Source organism: Tauraco erythrolophus, chromosome 3, assembly GCF_009769465.1.
Source record: "Tauraco erythrolophus isolate bTauEry1 chromosome 3, bTauEry1.pri, whole genome shotgun sequence".
NCBI lineage: Eukaryota > Metazoa > Chordata > Aves > Musophagiformes > Musophagidae > Tauraco > Tauraco erythrolophus.
Window position 1 is genome coordinate 30,395,590 of NC_141467.1, and position 13,055 is coordinate 30,408,644.

General features: G+C 40.8%; 1 protein-coding gene across 1 annotated transcript; it reads right to left on the minus strand.

The window, feature by feature from the left end:
• Nucleotides 1-6,957: 6,957 nt before the first annotated feature.
• Nucleotides 6,958-12,767, minus strand: RMP24 (ribonuclease MRP subunit p24). Its single transcript, XM_086609105.1, has 5 exons — nt 12,688-12,767; nt 12,426-12,448; nt 11,383-11,582; nt 7,534-7,742; nt 6,958-7,111 (listed from the first exon to the last, which is right to left on the minus strand). The coding sequence occupies exons 1-5, from the start codon at nt 12,765-12,767 to the stop codon at nt 6,958-6,960; spliced, it is 666 nt and encodes a 221-aa protein (XP_086465231.1).
• Nucleotides 12,768-13,055: the final 288 nt, after the last annotated feature.

Consider the following 13,055-nt stretch of genomic DNA (forward strand, 5'->3'; position numbering starts at 1 on the left):
GAAATGTGAAGCCATTTTACAGCTTTAATTAAATTGAAAGGTCATTCTCTAAACTGTCCCAATTGTTAATATCCATTATTAAAATCTGACAATGCCAGGTACCATCCATACATGCAGCAACACAATACAGCCATGCTGTACAGCCTCTTCCACTGAGAAACCCAGGAGGCCAGCATGGGCTTCCCGTCCCCTACCTCCATCCACTCCAGCAAATATTTCTAGATCCTGATCGTCTTTTCTCACAGAAAAGGAGGAGACAGTTCAGGCCTGTGTGTAAGTTAAACAGTGGAAAATTATTTGTGAGTGTCTGTTTTGAAAAAAATTATTTGCATGGCACAGATACAGTGTTTGTCTACAGGTAGCTGAATTTATGAAAAATCCTTGTTAGCACACTATGCACCAGCTTTTAAGTTCATTTAAAAACTTAAAGATACAGACAGGCATCTAGCAGATTGCCAGAAAGTTTAGGCTTGTCAGTCAATCTGAATTAGGCACATAATTGTTGAGGAGTGATTTAAAAAATGCCTTCCTGTACCTTTGGCATTTAGATGACCTTAAAAACCTGGGCTGCAAGTGTTTGAGTTGGATATGTCATCAGAGTATTTAATAGTGGCATTTCATTCATGTGTTTGCACTTGTCAGGCATTGTTTTGCATCGGTTAAGTTCACAGTTTACAAGTTCAACACTCCTTCTCACACAAAAGCAGATTTTTTTAAAAAAACTATTATTCCTTTTCAAAAACCACAATGATTCAAAATCGTCCTGGATTGAAATTGTTGAAGATAGTGATCTGTCACTTGTTGTTGACTTCCACAAGGCTAATCACTGGAATACTTGTTGGATGTGAATGGAGAATAATCTCTCTCTTTAAAACAGATAATGTTAGGACATAAGCACCTCAGTCCGATTATCTTTTCTCACAGAAGTTGCCATGAATTAGAGCTCAGTTAAGTAGGGGAAAAAAACCTCGAAAGATAAAAATACAAGCTGTTGGCATAGCATTCCATAGTATGCAATATAGAATATAAATTTCACCAAAAATTCTGACTGACAGATAGGAATGCTGAAACTAGTTTATCAGAACTCACTAGCAGTCCAAAAATTTCTAAGTTTTGAGTGGCAATTTTCCACTACAGAGGAAAAAAAAGAGCAAACTATAATGAATCCAGAGGAGTGATTCTTTAGTTTAATATATAAAATTAAATAGCACTTATTGGCATCTTTTCAGTGTAGATTCTTGATAAGAAAGTGAATGTTCAGGTACAACTTTGACATTTTAAATATTTCTGTTCTAGTACGTTAAACTCGGCTCATGAATTCATATATGCATGTATGTGCATTACAGTGGCAGTCTTAAGTTCAGTCTTGCTAAAGAATAGCACCAAATTTCTAAAAAAAAAAATATTAAAATAGCTTAATCCATTAAGAATTATAAAACAAGAAGAATAAACAGTGGATTTATGGTTGAATCCCATCTATGGAAAACTTAATTTGTACCCAGAGGCAATTGTAAGTGCAGCAGCATGGCTTGTTTAGAGTGCATTGAAGGATCTAAATCTTGGATAATCAAAACCATAGGGAATTAAGGTTAAACAGTCTTTTGCTACCTTAATTAAAAAAATAGTTATAAAGTTGAATGCTGAATTTCCTTGATCTCTCAAGAGCATTAAAAAAGACACGACACTTACTTCACTAGACTTGTTTTTCCTATTCATAACTCTTAAGTAATAATGTAGCTTATCTACAGATAGTGTAGAATGGTAAAAGAATGAGGAAAAACCTCAACTTCTTGATGTGTGTAAGTTTTAATTTTGAGAGAGTGCTGTTTTCTGGATATATTTTTCTTTATTTTGCTGTGAAATTGTTTACTTCAAGGAATATTTCATAGCTGGGTTTTTGGAAATGTTCCCTCAACATTCATTTGGAAAAGAGGACTTGTGGAAGGTAAAGGTCACTCCTATAGCAAGTGTCATACATTAGTGGCTGAATGGTACGTTGTTTTTTATTTATAAGAAAAGGCATCAGGTATCAACTAGTTAGAAGATTTATATTGTAACTGTAATAGTATAGCAGGAGATAACATGGTACGATACAAATGCAGCCCTGTAGTATCAAAAAATACCTCCAAATTCTCAGGTTCCAAAAAAGCTTAACGTATGTACTTCTGACATCTCAGGAAGAAAAGAGGCTGGGTGGGGAAAGGAAGGGTGCCTAGGAGCTAAAAGAGAGAACATGCCTGAGTGAAAATGAAAAGCAAAACATGTCAGCTTTTGTCAAAACAGAAATAACAGTGTGGAACTCTGGGCAGCACAATGTTTTAGCTGTAGATAGGATTATACAATAGAACTGCCTTGAGGTGTTACCACCCTGGGAAAGAAAATGTGTGGGTGAACCTTGCCCGTCTCTTCTAACGTGGTCAGACTCTTCTCAAACCAGAATGCCCACCCTACAAAAGGCACAATTATAAAATATCTGAACATTTTTCATCTAATAATAAAAGCATAATAATCAGATTATTTGCTTCACTGTATTGCACTTTTATTGAGCATTCTCTGAAAAAAGCAAAGACAATCCTGCAGCTCTTTGCCATGTGAGAATGCTTAACTTGGAGGTCACTGGGACTGCCTGTATGTTCTCGTGTTTGCAGGATCAAGCTGTGTTTTTGCAGAATGTTCTGAAAGCTATCAGGAATATTACCCCACTTCTCTGGTTTTAAAAATCATTGTGAAGTCCTTAGTTACAAAAATTCCTGTTCTTAGAAATTGTGTTGCATTGCTCCATTTGAAAATTAAACTACAGCCTGCAGTAACATTAGCTTGTCTGTTTCACTCAGTTATCTTTGTATTAATATATTAAAACACCTCAGTTAATTCCTAGGAACATGCTTATTACGTATTTTATCTGACAAGTCTTCTGAATGTCAAACTGAGAGCTTTCATTGTGATAAAATTACATTCCTGTTTACCTGGAGTTTAAAAAGACGATGTGTTAGGACTTCCACCGGCTAATACTGCTCTCACAAATCAGTGGTGACTTGGACTGGTACTTCAATGATGACTCAAAATATATACTTAGGATGTAGCAGCCCCCTGCACAGATGACCATGGAAGACATGGAAATTGTGCATGGGCTTGATTTGCTGTCTACAGAAGAGCTAGATTTCAACCTGTTGAAACGTAAGCAAATAAATTCATGAGTGTGGGCTTTTTTCAGTGGAAAAACTGGTGAACTAGAAAACCAACACGTCTGAAATCTGATGGTTACATTTATAAATATTTAGGGCCAGTTCTGCTCATTACTCATGCATATAATCACAGTGACTATTCCTGCAAGTAAAGGAAGCAGACTCAAATGTAGTGACTGAAGTGGGATTTATTTTAAATGAATGACCAATTTTGTCTCAGCTCCTATTTCAGTGTGTCATTTATCTTGATTAAGTAGTAAATCTCTTCCATCTTGTTATTTAGAAATCTAATTCTGATTTCATCTTTACAATATTTAAAGTATCCTACTAAGCATGATGTTTTTGTGGGAATTTGCAAAAGTTCAATAGCACTCGTTACTTGTTTGCAACAAAAATAGACTCATTTGTTAAAAGCTAACAAGAAAAGTTTGAAATGTAAAGATGTTTCATTATTGTGCTTTTCTGACAGAACGTGTAATCCTTGTGTAATTTATGTCTCAAAATAACACCTGTATGTATGCTCTTTCATATTTAATAGAATAAAACATTGTTGTAAAAACATCTTGTTTATTACTTGCCTACTTGGTTTTTATGGTGTGAAATGGCTTTAATGTAAACTGCGCCCTGTACTTAGGAGTCAACCAAAATCTCATACTGATGCTGAGGAAATGGTCAATACTAATTTTGAAGTTTATTACTTTCCGCATTTGTATTTTGTGTGACAATTTTCAGTGAGGAAGCAGTGCATTAAAAAGTCTGAGGTCATATCTCTATTGTAAATTTCTTAAAGAGAGATATTGTTCATATACCATCTAGTTTGGCCAAAGTTTGTGTTTCTTCAGAGGCAGGGCTGGGTGTGAGGGAGGCAGTTGTGAGATGCCAGTTTCAGGTTCCCAATACTCAAAAATGGGAAAATGGCTCAAACTGATGTTTCAAAATAAAACACACTTCAGTTGAGCTGGTATTAAGACACACTTTGTAATATTTTCAGTACATGGTATGATGCTATTGCTGTCAGTGACACAGCATACCGCTGCATAAGTAGAATTTGTGCGAGCTAGGAAATAACTCTGACTCTGTAATTAAACACCTGTATGCCGGGGTGTATGCCTAACCAAGAACCTTCTTGGTCTTGCTTTACAAAGCCTGAGTGCAATTCTGGCCTCACTGAAATCGTTGAGGCCAGTTCCTCTCTACGAGGAGTTGTTATTCCAACTCTTCAAGCGCAAATCAGTAATGCTGCGTGGCAGAAGGCTGGCAGGGAGGCTCAGCAATACCCTGTTGCAGTCAACAGTTAACCTTCAGCGCTTCATCAAGTACAGGAATGGAATATATTCTGCAGGGAAGAGTGCATCAGATGCATGTATGTGTGTGTATATATGTATGTGTGCATATGTATATATCTACATACACCATCTATACAGGTTTGTATATACGCGTGTATGTCTGTCTCTGTATTTTTTTCAATACATTGATTCTGTGAAAGTCCTGTAACAGAAAAAAAAACTGTATTAGAGGCTTAGGAAAAACATAAAAGCACTTCCGATGATGACAGAACATACCAACACTATTTCTGCCAAGCATTTTGAAACACACTTGTAAAACAAGGAATGGCACGTACTGAATGGTTTTATTTTCTTTTTGTCTGCAGTAAAGTCTGATAGCTTGCACTAGTGATCCCTTACACCACCACATCTGGACATGTCTGACAACTGGTAATTACAAAAAAAAGAGATGTTGTTTAGAGCATGACAGGACTGTCTATGTCAACAAATAGCACATGGCAATAGTAATACACCTGGAGCGCAGAATACCTGATGCTCAGTGCCTGCCATCCACAATACTTTAGAGATGTGTTCTTCAGACTTACTTAGTGTTCACAGCACACTAGTTGTGCCCCAGAGCATATCTTACGTGCTTTTATCCATTATCTGGAGTTTTATCGAAAAGGAATGTGACTTGTACTCTGAGACCACTCGGTATTGCGTAATAAGGACAGTAAACAGGGACAATTGGGAGATCTGCTTCAAAAGCATACTCTTTGATTTCATCTAAAACATTAATGCACCTTAAAACATAGCAGATGCCCGTGCTGGCTTTGATTAAGCCTCATAGGAAGCAGAGCAGTAGAGTACCTAATGTGTGTACTTTTAATACAAAAATTTATTGCAAAACTTGTTTTTCAGATACTTCTTTGTAATGCACATTTTCCATCAACAAGATCGAAGTATTTTTCCAGAGGACTGGATCATAAATACAACAACAGGTGAACTAATGCCAAGTTCTGCAGGGAAAAAGGCGTATCCCCAAAGTCTGTATTGTGATCAAAGAACGACAGCTAATTTGATCCTACATGTACATAAGAAACTGTGCAAGTGTACAGGAGATATAAAAAGGTTACATGCCAATCTTTGAGACTGTAAGTAGAATTTGCAATAAACTATTCTCCTCCGCCGTGGACTGCTTTCAAATCTGCCAATTTACTTGCTATTTCTTAAGTGGTGTTCACTGAGTCTGAGTACACTGAAAGAAAACTATTCACTAGAATACAAAAAAAAAAAAAAAAAAAAAAATACAGACCTCTAAACCCAAGAATTTAAGTGTTTTTAACTGATTGACTCTCTTTTCAGGAAAGCACGATTTGCAGAACTGTCACCACAGGATATACGCAGGGCAGGATATAAACTCAGTCCTGAGCGGTGACCTACTTCCTTCTCACCTCTGTGCTGAATTGAAAATGTAAAATCTGACACTGGAAACCACTTTAACCTTGACAATCGTCTATTCGCGTCAAAACGTTTTGGTGCAATGAGTTGACTACTGTCCAGGGCAAACCTAGTTTTCCAGATTAAGTCCAGGAAGGAAGCAACTCTGAAGCCTCACTGATGCCTGACAAAACAGAGGCATTGAAGAAAGAGGTTCTCTCCTTAGCCATTTTTGAGAAACAGAAGTGACCCTTTTTGGTAGCACCAGAGCAGTTAGAAAGGAAACGTTCCATGTTCTTTGTAACTTGCGTAGCAGTAACAAACTGGGGTGCTGAGAGCAATCTAGGGTGGAGCTGCCAGTCGGTATTGAGAGCGTCCTGCGTTAGAGCACAGTCTTACAAGGTTCTGCGTTATCCTGGGAGCAGTATTGTCGCTGGGCCAAATCAGAGAGAACCTTAAGAAAATGAAGAAACTTAACCTGGTGATACGCTGTTTTCTCTCTCTTTGTGTATGAGTGCTGTCTTAAGTTACTTTGGAACCTCCGGAAAGGCTGTGCTTAAATTATCACAGGTATCAAAAGACGGCGACACTACAGGACACTACTTGAAAATACCATACCTGCAGAAAGTGCAGATGAACGTGTCTCTGCTTTACTCAAACACGCAAAGTAGGGATGAGATCTTTTAAATTCTGTTGTGATGCATTATCTTAAAAACAGTAGGAGAGCGAGGTGGAGCAAACTGCAACCTCCCCACCCCAAACTGCTTTCTGGACTGCCAACCTATCTGTTGGTCCTGCTGGACCCACTGAAGGATCCAGTATTGTCAGCTTCCTCAAAGGATAGATACTGGCTTTTAATTCTTGGGCCATTATAGACTGCAAAGCATGTTCAAGACTCCCAAGCGTATTAGACTGGCTGTCTTCTCATCTCCCTCTTGCAGACCATCAGTCTCCTTAGAAACAGAGCTTACTTCTAAAAAATATGGTCTATGCTTTCACCAAAAAGTTTACCAAAACTGGAACAATACTTATTGCTGTAATCTTTATTACTTTGAAGTAATGAATAACTAAAGTAAGGTCAAGAAGGTTTTCAAATCTGCCTTCTGGCTTTTCTCTTTTTCTTCTAGGTTAAGCATCCGTTTTAGCTTAGAAAAGTGAAATTTGGAATTTCGGGGAGTCTTGGAAGCAGAGCTGGTTGTCGCCTGTCCGGATACACGTGTTCTGAAAAACAAAAGACTCAAATGTCTTAAAGGTGAGGAATCAGAATTAACATCAAGTAACTATGAAAGTGCATATGTATAATTTGAGTGAAAAATTTTAAAACTAAAGAGTGTCTTTTCACATGAAAGTGAGCAGTCAGAAGTATAACTTCATTATGCAAATTTTAAGCCAGACATTTCACATTAATGACAAAAACATAATTGTGCATTCTTTGCATATAGTCGCTTTTCAATAGAATCTTTGATTTTAAAGGTTGGAAAGTTAAAACTGGTCTCCACAATTAGACCACTAAAGAAAAATACTTAGTTATCAATTTAAAGTTTATTGACTGATCTGTAATCAGTACATGACGCCCTTTCCCAAAAAGATGTAACACGCTCTACTCAGCAAAATGCCTCTTCAAATAGGAGAGAAACAGGTACCTGGGAAGTGATGAGGGGCTCTTCCCTTTCGATCCCAACCTACTGTAGCTTACAGGTGTCACTTTGTTTGCAGACTGAATTCTTACATCTGGTGTCCTGAGGCTAGAATTAATACTTGGAGTGCCAGAATTGTGTGTCTTGGTAGCCAGAAAATCCCTGCTTTTACCATAATGTCTTGTTGTTTTGTTGCATGAGTTGCAAGTAACCAGCTATGGAGAGAAGACAGGAAATACCAACCATTCTTTCAATCTTTTCACCTTTATGTTATAAAGTCATTGTAAGAATTACCCAAACTATTCTCCAAATATTGTAACACAAATTAAACATTTGATTAAGTGAAACATGAGATATTAAAAAGCAACATATACTTTACACCTAGTATTTCAGTCTGGCTTCTTAAGCCAAACACGTCCTATGAGTTTATCTAGAAATCACTCCAGTCCCCTAGCAGCTAATTTCAGGAGACCTGTAACTCTGAATGTAACTTTGTGCAGTTAAATAGGGAAAACAACCCTGTCAAAACAGAAAGATGAAACAGCACCTGAACTGGATGTACAATATCTTGAGTATACATAAGGAGCATTCGTATTTTGCTACAAAAAAGGACATGCAAAGTGATCTAAACTCACCAGCATATAATACCTCCAATGAAGTTACATTACACACTTTCCAGGGGGTCTTGAGATAAAATATAAAAACAAACTCTCAAAAATAATCATCCATAACTAATAGCAGCAAGTCTTAATGAAGAAAGAAGAGGCTTTCTATATTAGTGCAATACTAACTTACTACAATGCAGAGGAGGTTGTAGACAAAGGGCACTTTCTCTTCTATCTATTTAGTTCTAGGCTGCAGGGAACTTCCAGCAGCACAGTATGTTGTAGAGGTGCATCAGAACAGATAATGTCAGACAGTCACAGAGGCTGACAGATATTCCTAATATCCCTGACTGCCATGGCAACTACGCTGATTAAAAGACACGAGAGTAATACAGCCAGACAATTTTCTGAGGCACACAATTGCACTGACTGAAAAACACAGTTACGTGATGTTTCTGGTTAAAAAAAACATATTCAAAAGAACATCACAAAAATGTCTAAGCAGTTTTGAAAACATCTACACCAAATCATTCTTCATTTTGAAGTGTGTAAATTTACCTAAATACAGATTGCTTAGAAAGAATTACAATTAGAAATGCCGAAATGAAACATATTCAGTTAAGTGTTCTGACACTGTCTCTAGACATTATTTTGTCAGCCTAACAAACTAAAGAAGAGAAAGATCATTAACTTATACAGCTCAGGAATTGATGTGTTTTTAGTTCTTCTAAGTGAAATTCAGGTGGAAAAAAAAAAAACAACACACAAACAGGATCATATGATGATTTAGCACGCCACAGAATATAAATGGAGGTGAACACCCTACAGTGCAGGAATTAGTGAATTAATCATAGCACTGCACAGCTAGTTTCCATTCCCTGAACTGCATATGCCGTTATCTCCAAACATTTTAAAAGCCCTGAAATAGTTCCTAATGTTATATGCCTTTTTCATGGCAGAAGCATTCTCAAATCAAGTTCTACCTGCTAAGAAAGGTATCGGAGGCACAACCCATCATATTGTTGCTTGGTTTAATTTTCAACCACACTTGAATTTTCATTTTTGCAAGTCTCAGGTATTAGATTACAGGGATCCAATTGCTAATTTTGAAAGCGGTCGGTTCCTGACAGTATTTTAAATACTTAAGACCAGAAATCATAATCCACAGCACAAACGCGAACAGAACTGAGCAGAACACAAGTGCAGCAAACTGTAATTACACCCCAAGATTAAAATATTACCCAGGGTTTAAACTGGACCTATTTAAAACTGAATTTTAAACTACTGATATGAATGCACAGTGCGTCCTATCAACCTCTCCAGCTACAGAATAGATGTAAGAACCCATCGAAATTCCCTAGGACACTGTTCATTGGCTGTCTAAAGAGACAGTTCTTAAGGTACACTAAAGTTTGTGATCCTGTAGCAGAAAAATAAAGCAAAGATTCCAGCTTCTCAGATGCCCTTTCTCTTGCTGTTTTTCGCGGCTCAACTATGATCTACAATTTGGAGAGAGTAATAGCAGGTGTCCCTTTCTGGACTGCCTTTTTTGGCCCTGACAGCTGAGAACCTCTGTGATACTTCCTCAGTTTAATTCTGTGTTACTGACTCTCTAGAAATTTTTGGTTTCGCAAATTTTACTCCCCAAATCAGCAGACTCTCATCTGAGAAAATGCCAAGTGTGCCAGCAGCAGGGTGCTGTCTCATTTATTAAAATATCCATTCCCACAACCTGTTTTAATAGTACTGCATGCCTTGGCAACGCTAGATTAAATGTATACTATTATTCTTCAAATAATAGTAATTAGTATTAAAAATAGTAATTAAATCTTAATATTCCTAAGCAATTTTAGGAAAAAGAGCTGAACCCCCAAAAGCAACGTTAACTTGTTTAAATGACCTGTGTGGTTTAGTTTTGAAAGACTTCCTGTTGACGGTAATATTCAGACAAATGTAAGAAATTCAATTTGTACAGAAAGTAACAATTATCTGATGTAGCCATAAAGGTCTGCTGCGATAAATGACGTAAATCTTGGAAGTCGAAAATATACCTATTTTTAGACAACTGATAAAACTGACAAAAACTGACCAAGTCCAGAGGAGGGCCACGAAGATGATCAGAGGGCTGGAGCACCTCTGCTATGAAGACAGGCTGAGAGAGTTGGGGCTGTTCAGCCTGGAGAAGAGAAGGCTCCAGGGTGATCTTATGGCAGCTTTCCAGTACCTAAAGGGGGCCTACAGGAAAGCTGGAGAGGGACTTTTTACAAGGGTGTGTAGTGATAGGACAAGGGGCAATGGATTTAAACTGAAAGAGGGCAGATTTAGGTTAGATATAAGAAAGAAATTTTTCACTCTGAGAGTGGTGAGGCAGTGGAACAGGTTGCCTGGAGAAGTTGTGGATGCCCCATCCCTGGCAGTGTTCAAGGCCAGGTTGGACGAGGCTTTGGGCAACCTGGTGTAGTGGAGGGCTTCCCTGCCCATGGCAGGGGGGTTGGAACTAGATGATCTTTAAGGTCCCTTCCAACCCTAACCATTCTATGATTCTATGACAATCTGTGAGTCACTCGAGCCCTTCTTCAGAGGTGAAACAAAGGCAGCAATTGTCAAGCTACGCATACTGGCAAAACCAGCCTGAGTTCAGTCAATGGCACATTTTTCTTCCTAGATATGTTTTGGGGTATTCTCAGCAATGGATTTCAGGATCTACATGGCTGTATTAAGGCTCTGCATCTAGTAGAGCTTCCTGGTCCTAGTTCTGCCACGTTCATGGGAAAAAAAGGAACAGGCAAAAATCTGCCACTCCTGTCATTTTTTTGCAAAGCTATGCAAATGATACAGTAGCTGACGGTGGAAATGCCAGAGCTTCCTGGCAGGAAGAAACTACTTAATTTTCAGCAAAATCTTAGACATCTGCAGAGCCTACCCAGACTGCTGCTAAAGAAATCGTCGAGAGGGCAGAGATGTTTGTGTAGCTTCTCTGACATGTGGCATTGTTCTGGGGGAGGGGTAGGGAGCTTACTGTTCTTGTCATTGGCTCATGATCTCTCTATTGCAGAGGGTAGATTTTAAAAATTTCGATTATGAACAGAACTTATCCCAAAAGAAAGGAAGAGTTATATGCTCATAAAAACAGAAATTGCAATCGTGAGCTCTGCTTCTAAGAGAAAGATTTCCATATCTTCTTTTTTATGCCACTGAAAGGTTTCAGAGAAATACCAGGTATTCAGCAGTTCCAAATAAATATCCTTACCAGAACACTTCTTGACTCCCTGTACTTTTTCAAAAGCTTGGTCTGCTTCATATTAAGTTTATGGTTCTTTGCCTCTCGTTTAAGAACTTTCTCTATCTGTGGAGTCACTTTCATCTTTGGTTTGAGACGCACCCGGCAGCTATCAGGAACCAGGAACTGGAAGCAGTAAGGACATATCCTTTCTAATCCATGTTCATTATCTACAGATTAATAAAGGTAAGAGTAAAACTTAAATAATTGTGGTTTATAGGCAAACATTAAAACGGTATGTTTCTATTTTAACATTATCTAAGTAATTATGTTTTTATTGCATGTTTCAGATGCAACTAGAACACAAGAGGTAGCTGAGCACCAGTATGTTTTCGGGTATTCTCACCACTACGTGCTCAGCTGAGCACAATTCATGCTAAGTTTGTGAACAGCATAAATTTACACAATATGTAACTGTAAATTTTGCTGGAATAATGCAATTCTTTCCTAAAAATCTTCAATTACAAGAGGCTCGTAATTCTGCAAGGAGCTCCACGCGGGCACACTCTTTTGCCAGATCAGCGACACCAAAGCCTTGTAAAGCTCTTTGCCCGTTTTAAGTGGAACAAGATGATAGCGCCTCAGGTTGGGATGAAAAAACCACTTTCAGAAATTTTCAGACCTAATAGCAGGAGGTGTGCTTCCGCATCTGCCTTATTACTTCCTGCTGCCGGAGCTGGACTCGAGCATCCCTCTCTAAACCCGTGAGACAACACCTGGACCCTGTTGTCCAGCAAGCGTGTCGTTTCTGCCAGCAGCCCCGAAGCACACCCTGGCATGATTTTTTGGGGGCAGCGCAGCGGGGAGGGCAAAACGGAGCAAAAGGGAAAGCTCGTCCCCATTCCTAAGGCCACGCTTCTGCCCTCCGGCTGCCCAGGCAACCCTGATGCGCCCCCGCCCTCCCACCGCGGGATCCCCGCTGGGCTGCTCCGGGCTCCGCCGGCGGCACGGCGGGGGCGGCGGGAGCCGCTCTCCTCCTCCTCCGCCTCCTGCCGCCGGGCACCTTCACTCGCCTCGGGAGCTGCAGAGCGTCCACCTGCGCGACAGAAGAGCGCAACACAACGTCATGTCACGTCACGGTGTCACGTCACCCCCACCTGCCCCGGCCACGCGGCGGCGCGCCACGGCAGGCGCGAGGACAGGAGGTGGGGCGACCCACGTGCGTCACCAGCCAGGTCCCTCCCCGCCCCCCACCCCTTCCAGCCGGCGCGCGCCCTCTCGCGCCGCTTCGCTTCCCGCCCCCTTCCCCGCCGCGTGCCGCCGCGGGGCGCTTACAGCAGGAAGCGCGCCTGGCCCGGGCAGGCGCCCGCCAGCCCCTCCGCCGCCGCCTCCAGGAACCGCCGCTGCCGCCCCATGCCACCGAACGCCCGCCCCGCCGGAAGCCGCCGCCAGCCAGGTCCGGCGGCCGGGGGCGTGGAGGGGAAGGGGGGGGGGGGATGTGCAGCGTGTCGCCAGGGCCCGGCGGGTACCCGCGGCCGCGCCGCCATGGTTCCGGGCCCGGACGGGCCCGCGGTTCCCCGCTCGGCGGCTTCCCCCGTGCCGTTCGGCCGGGTGAGGGGGGAAGGGGCGCGGCCGGGGAGGCAGCCGGTGGAGCCGCCCTCGTTTCACCCCTGGCCGCTCCGCGCCGGCCCGTTGTCGCCGGG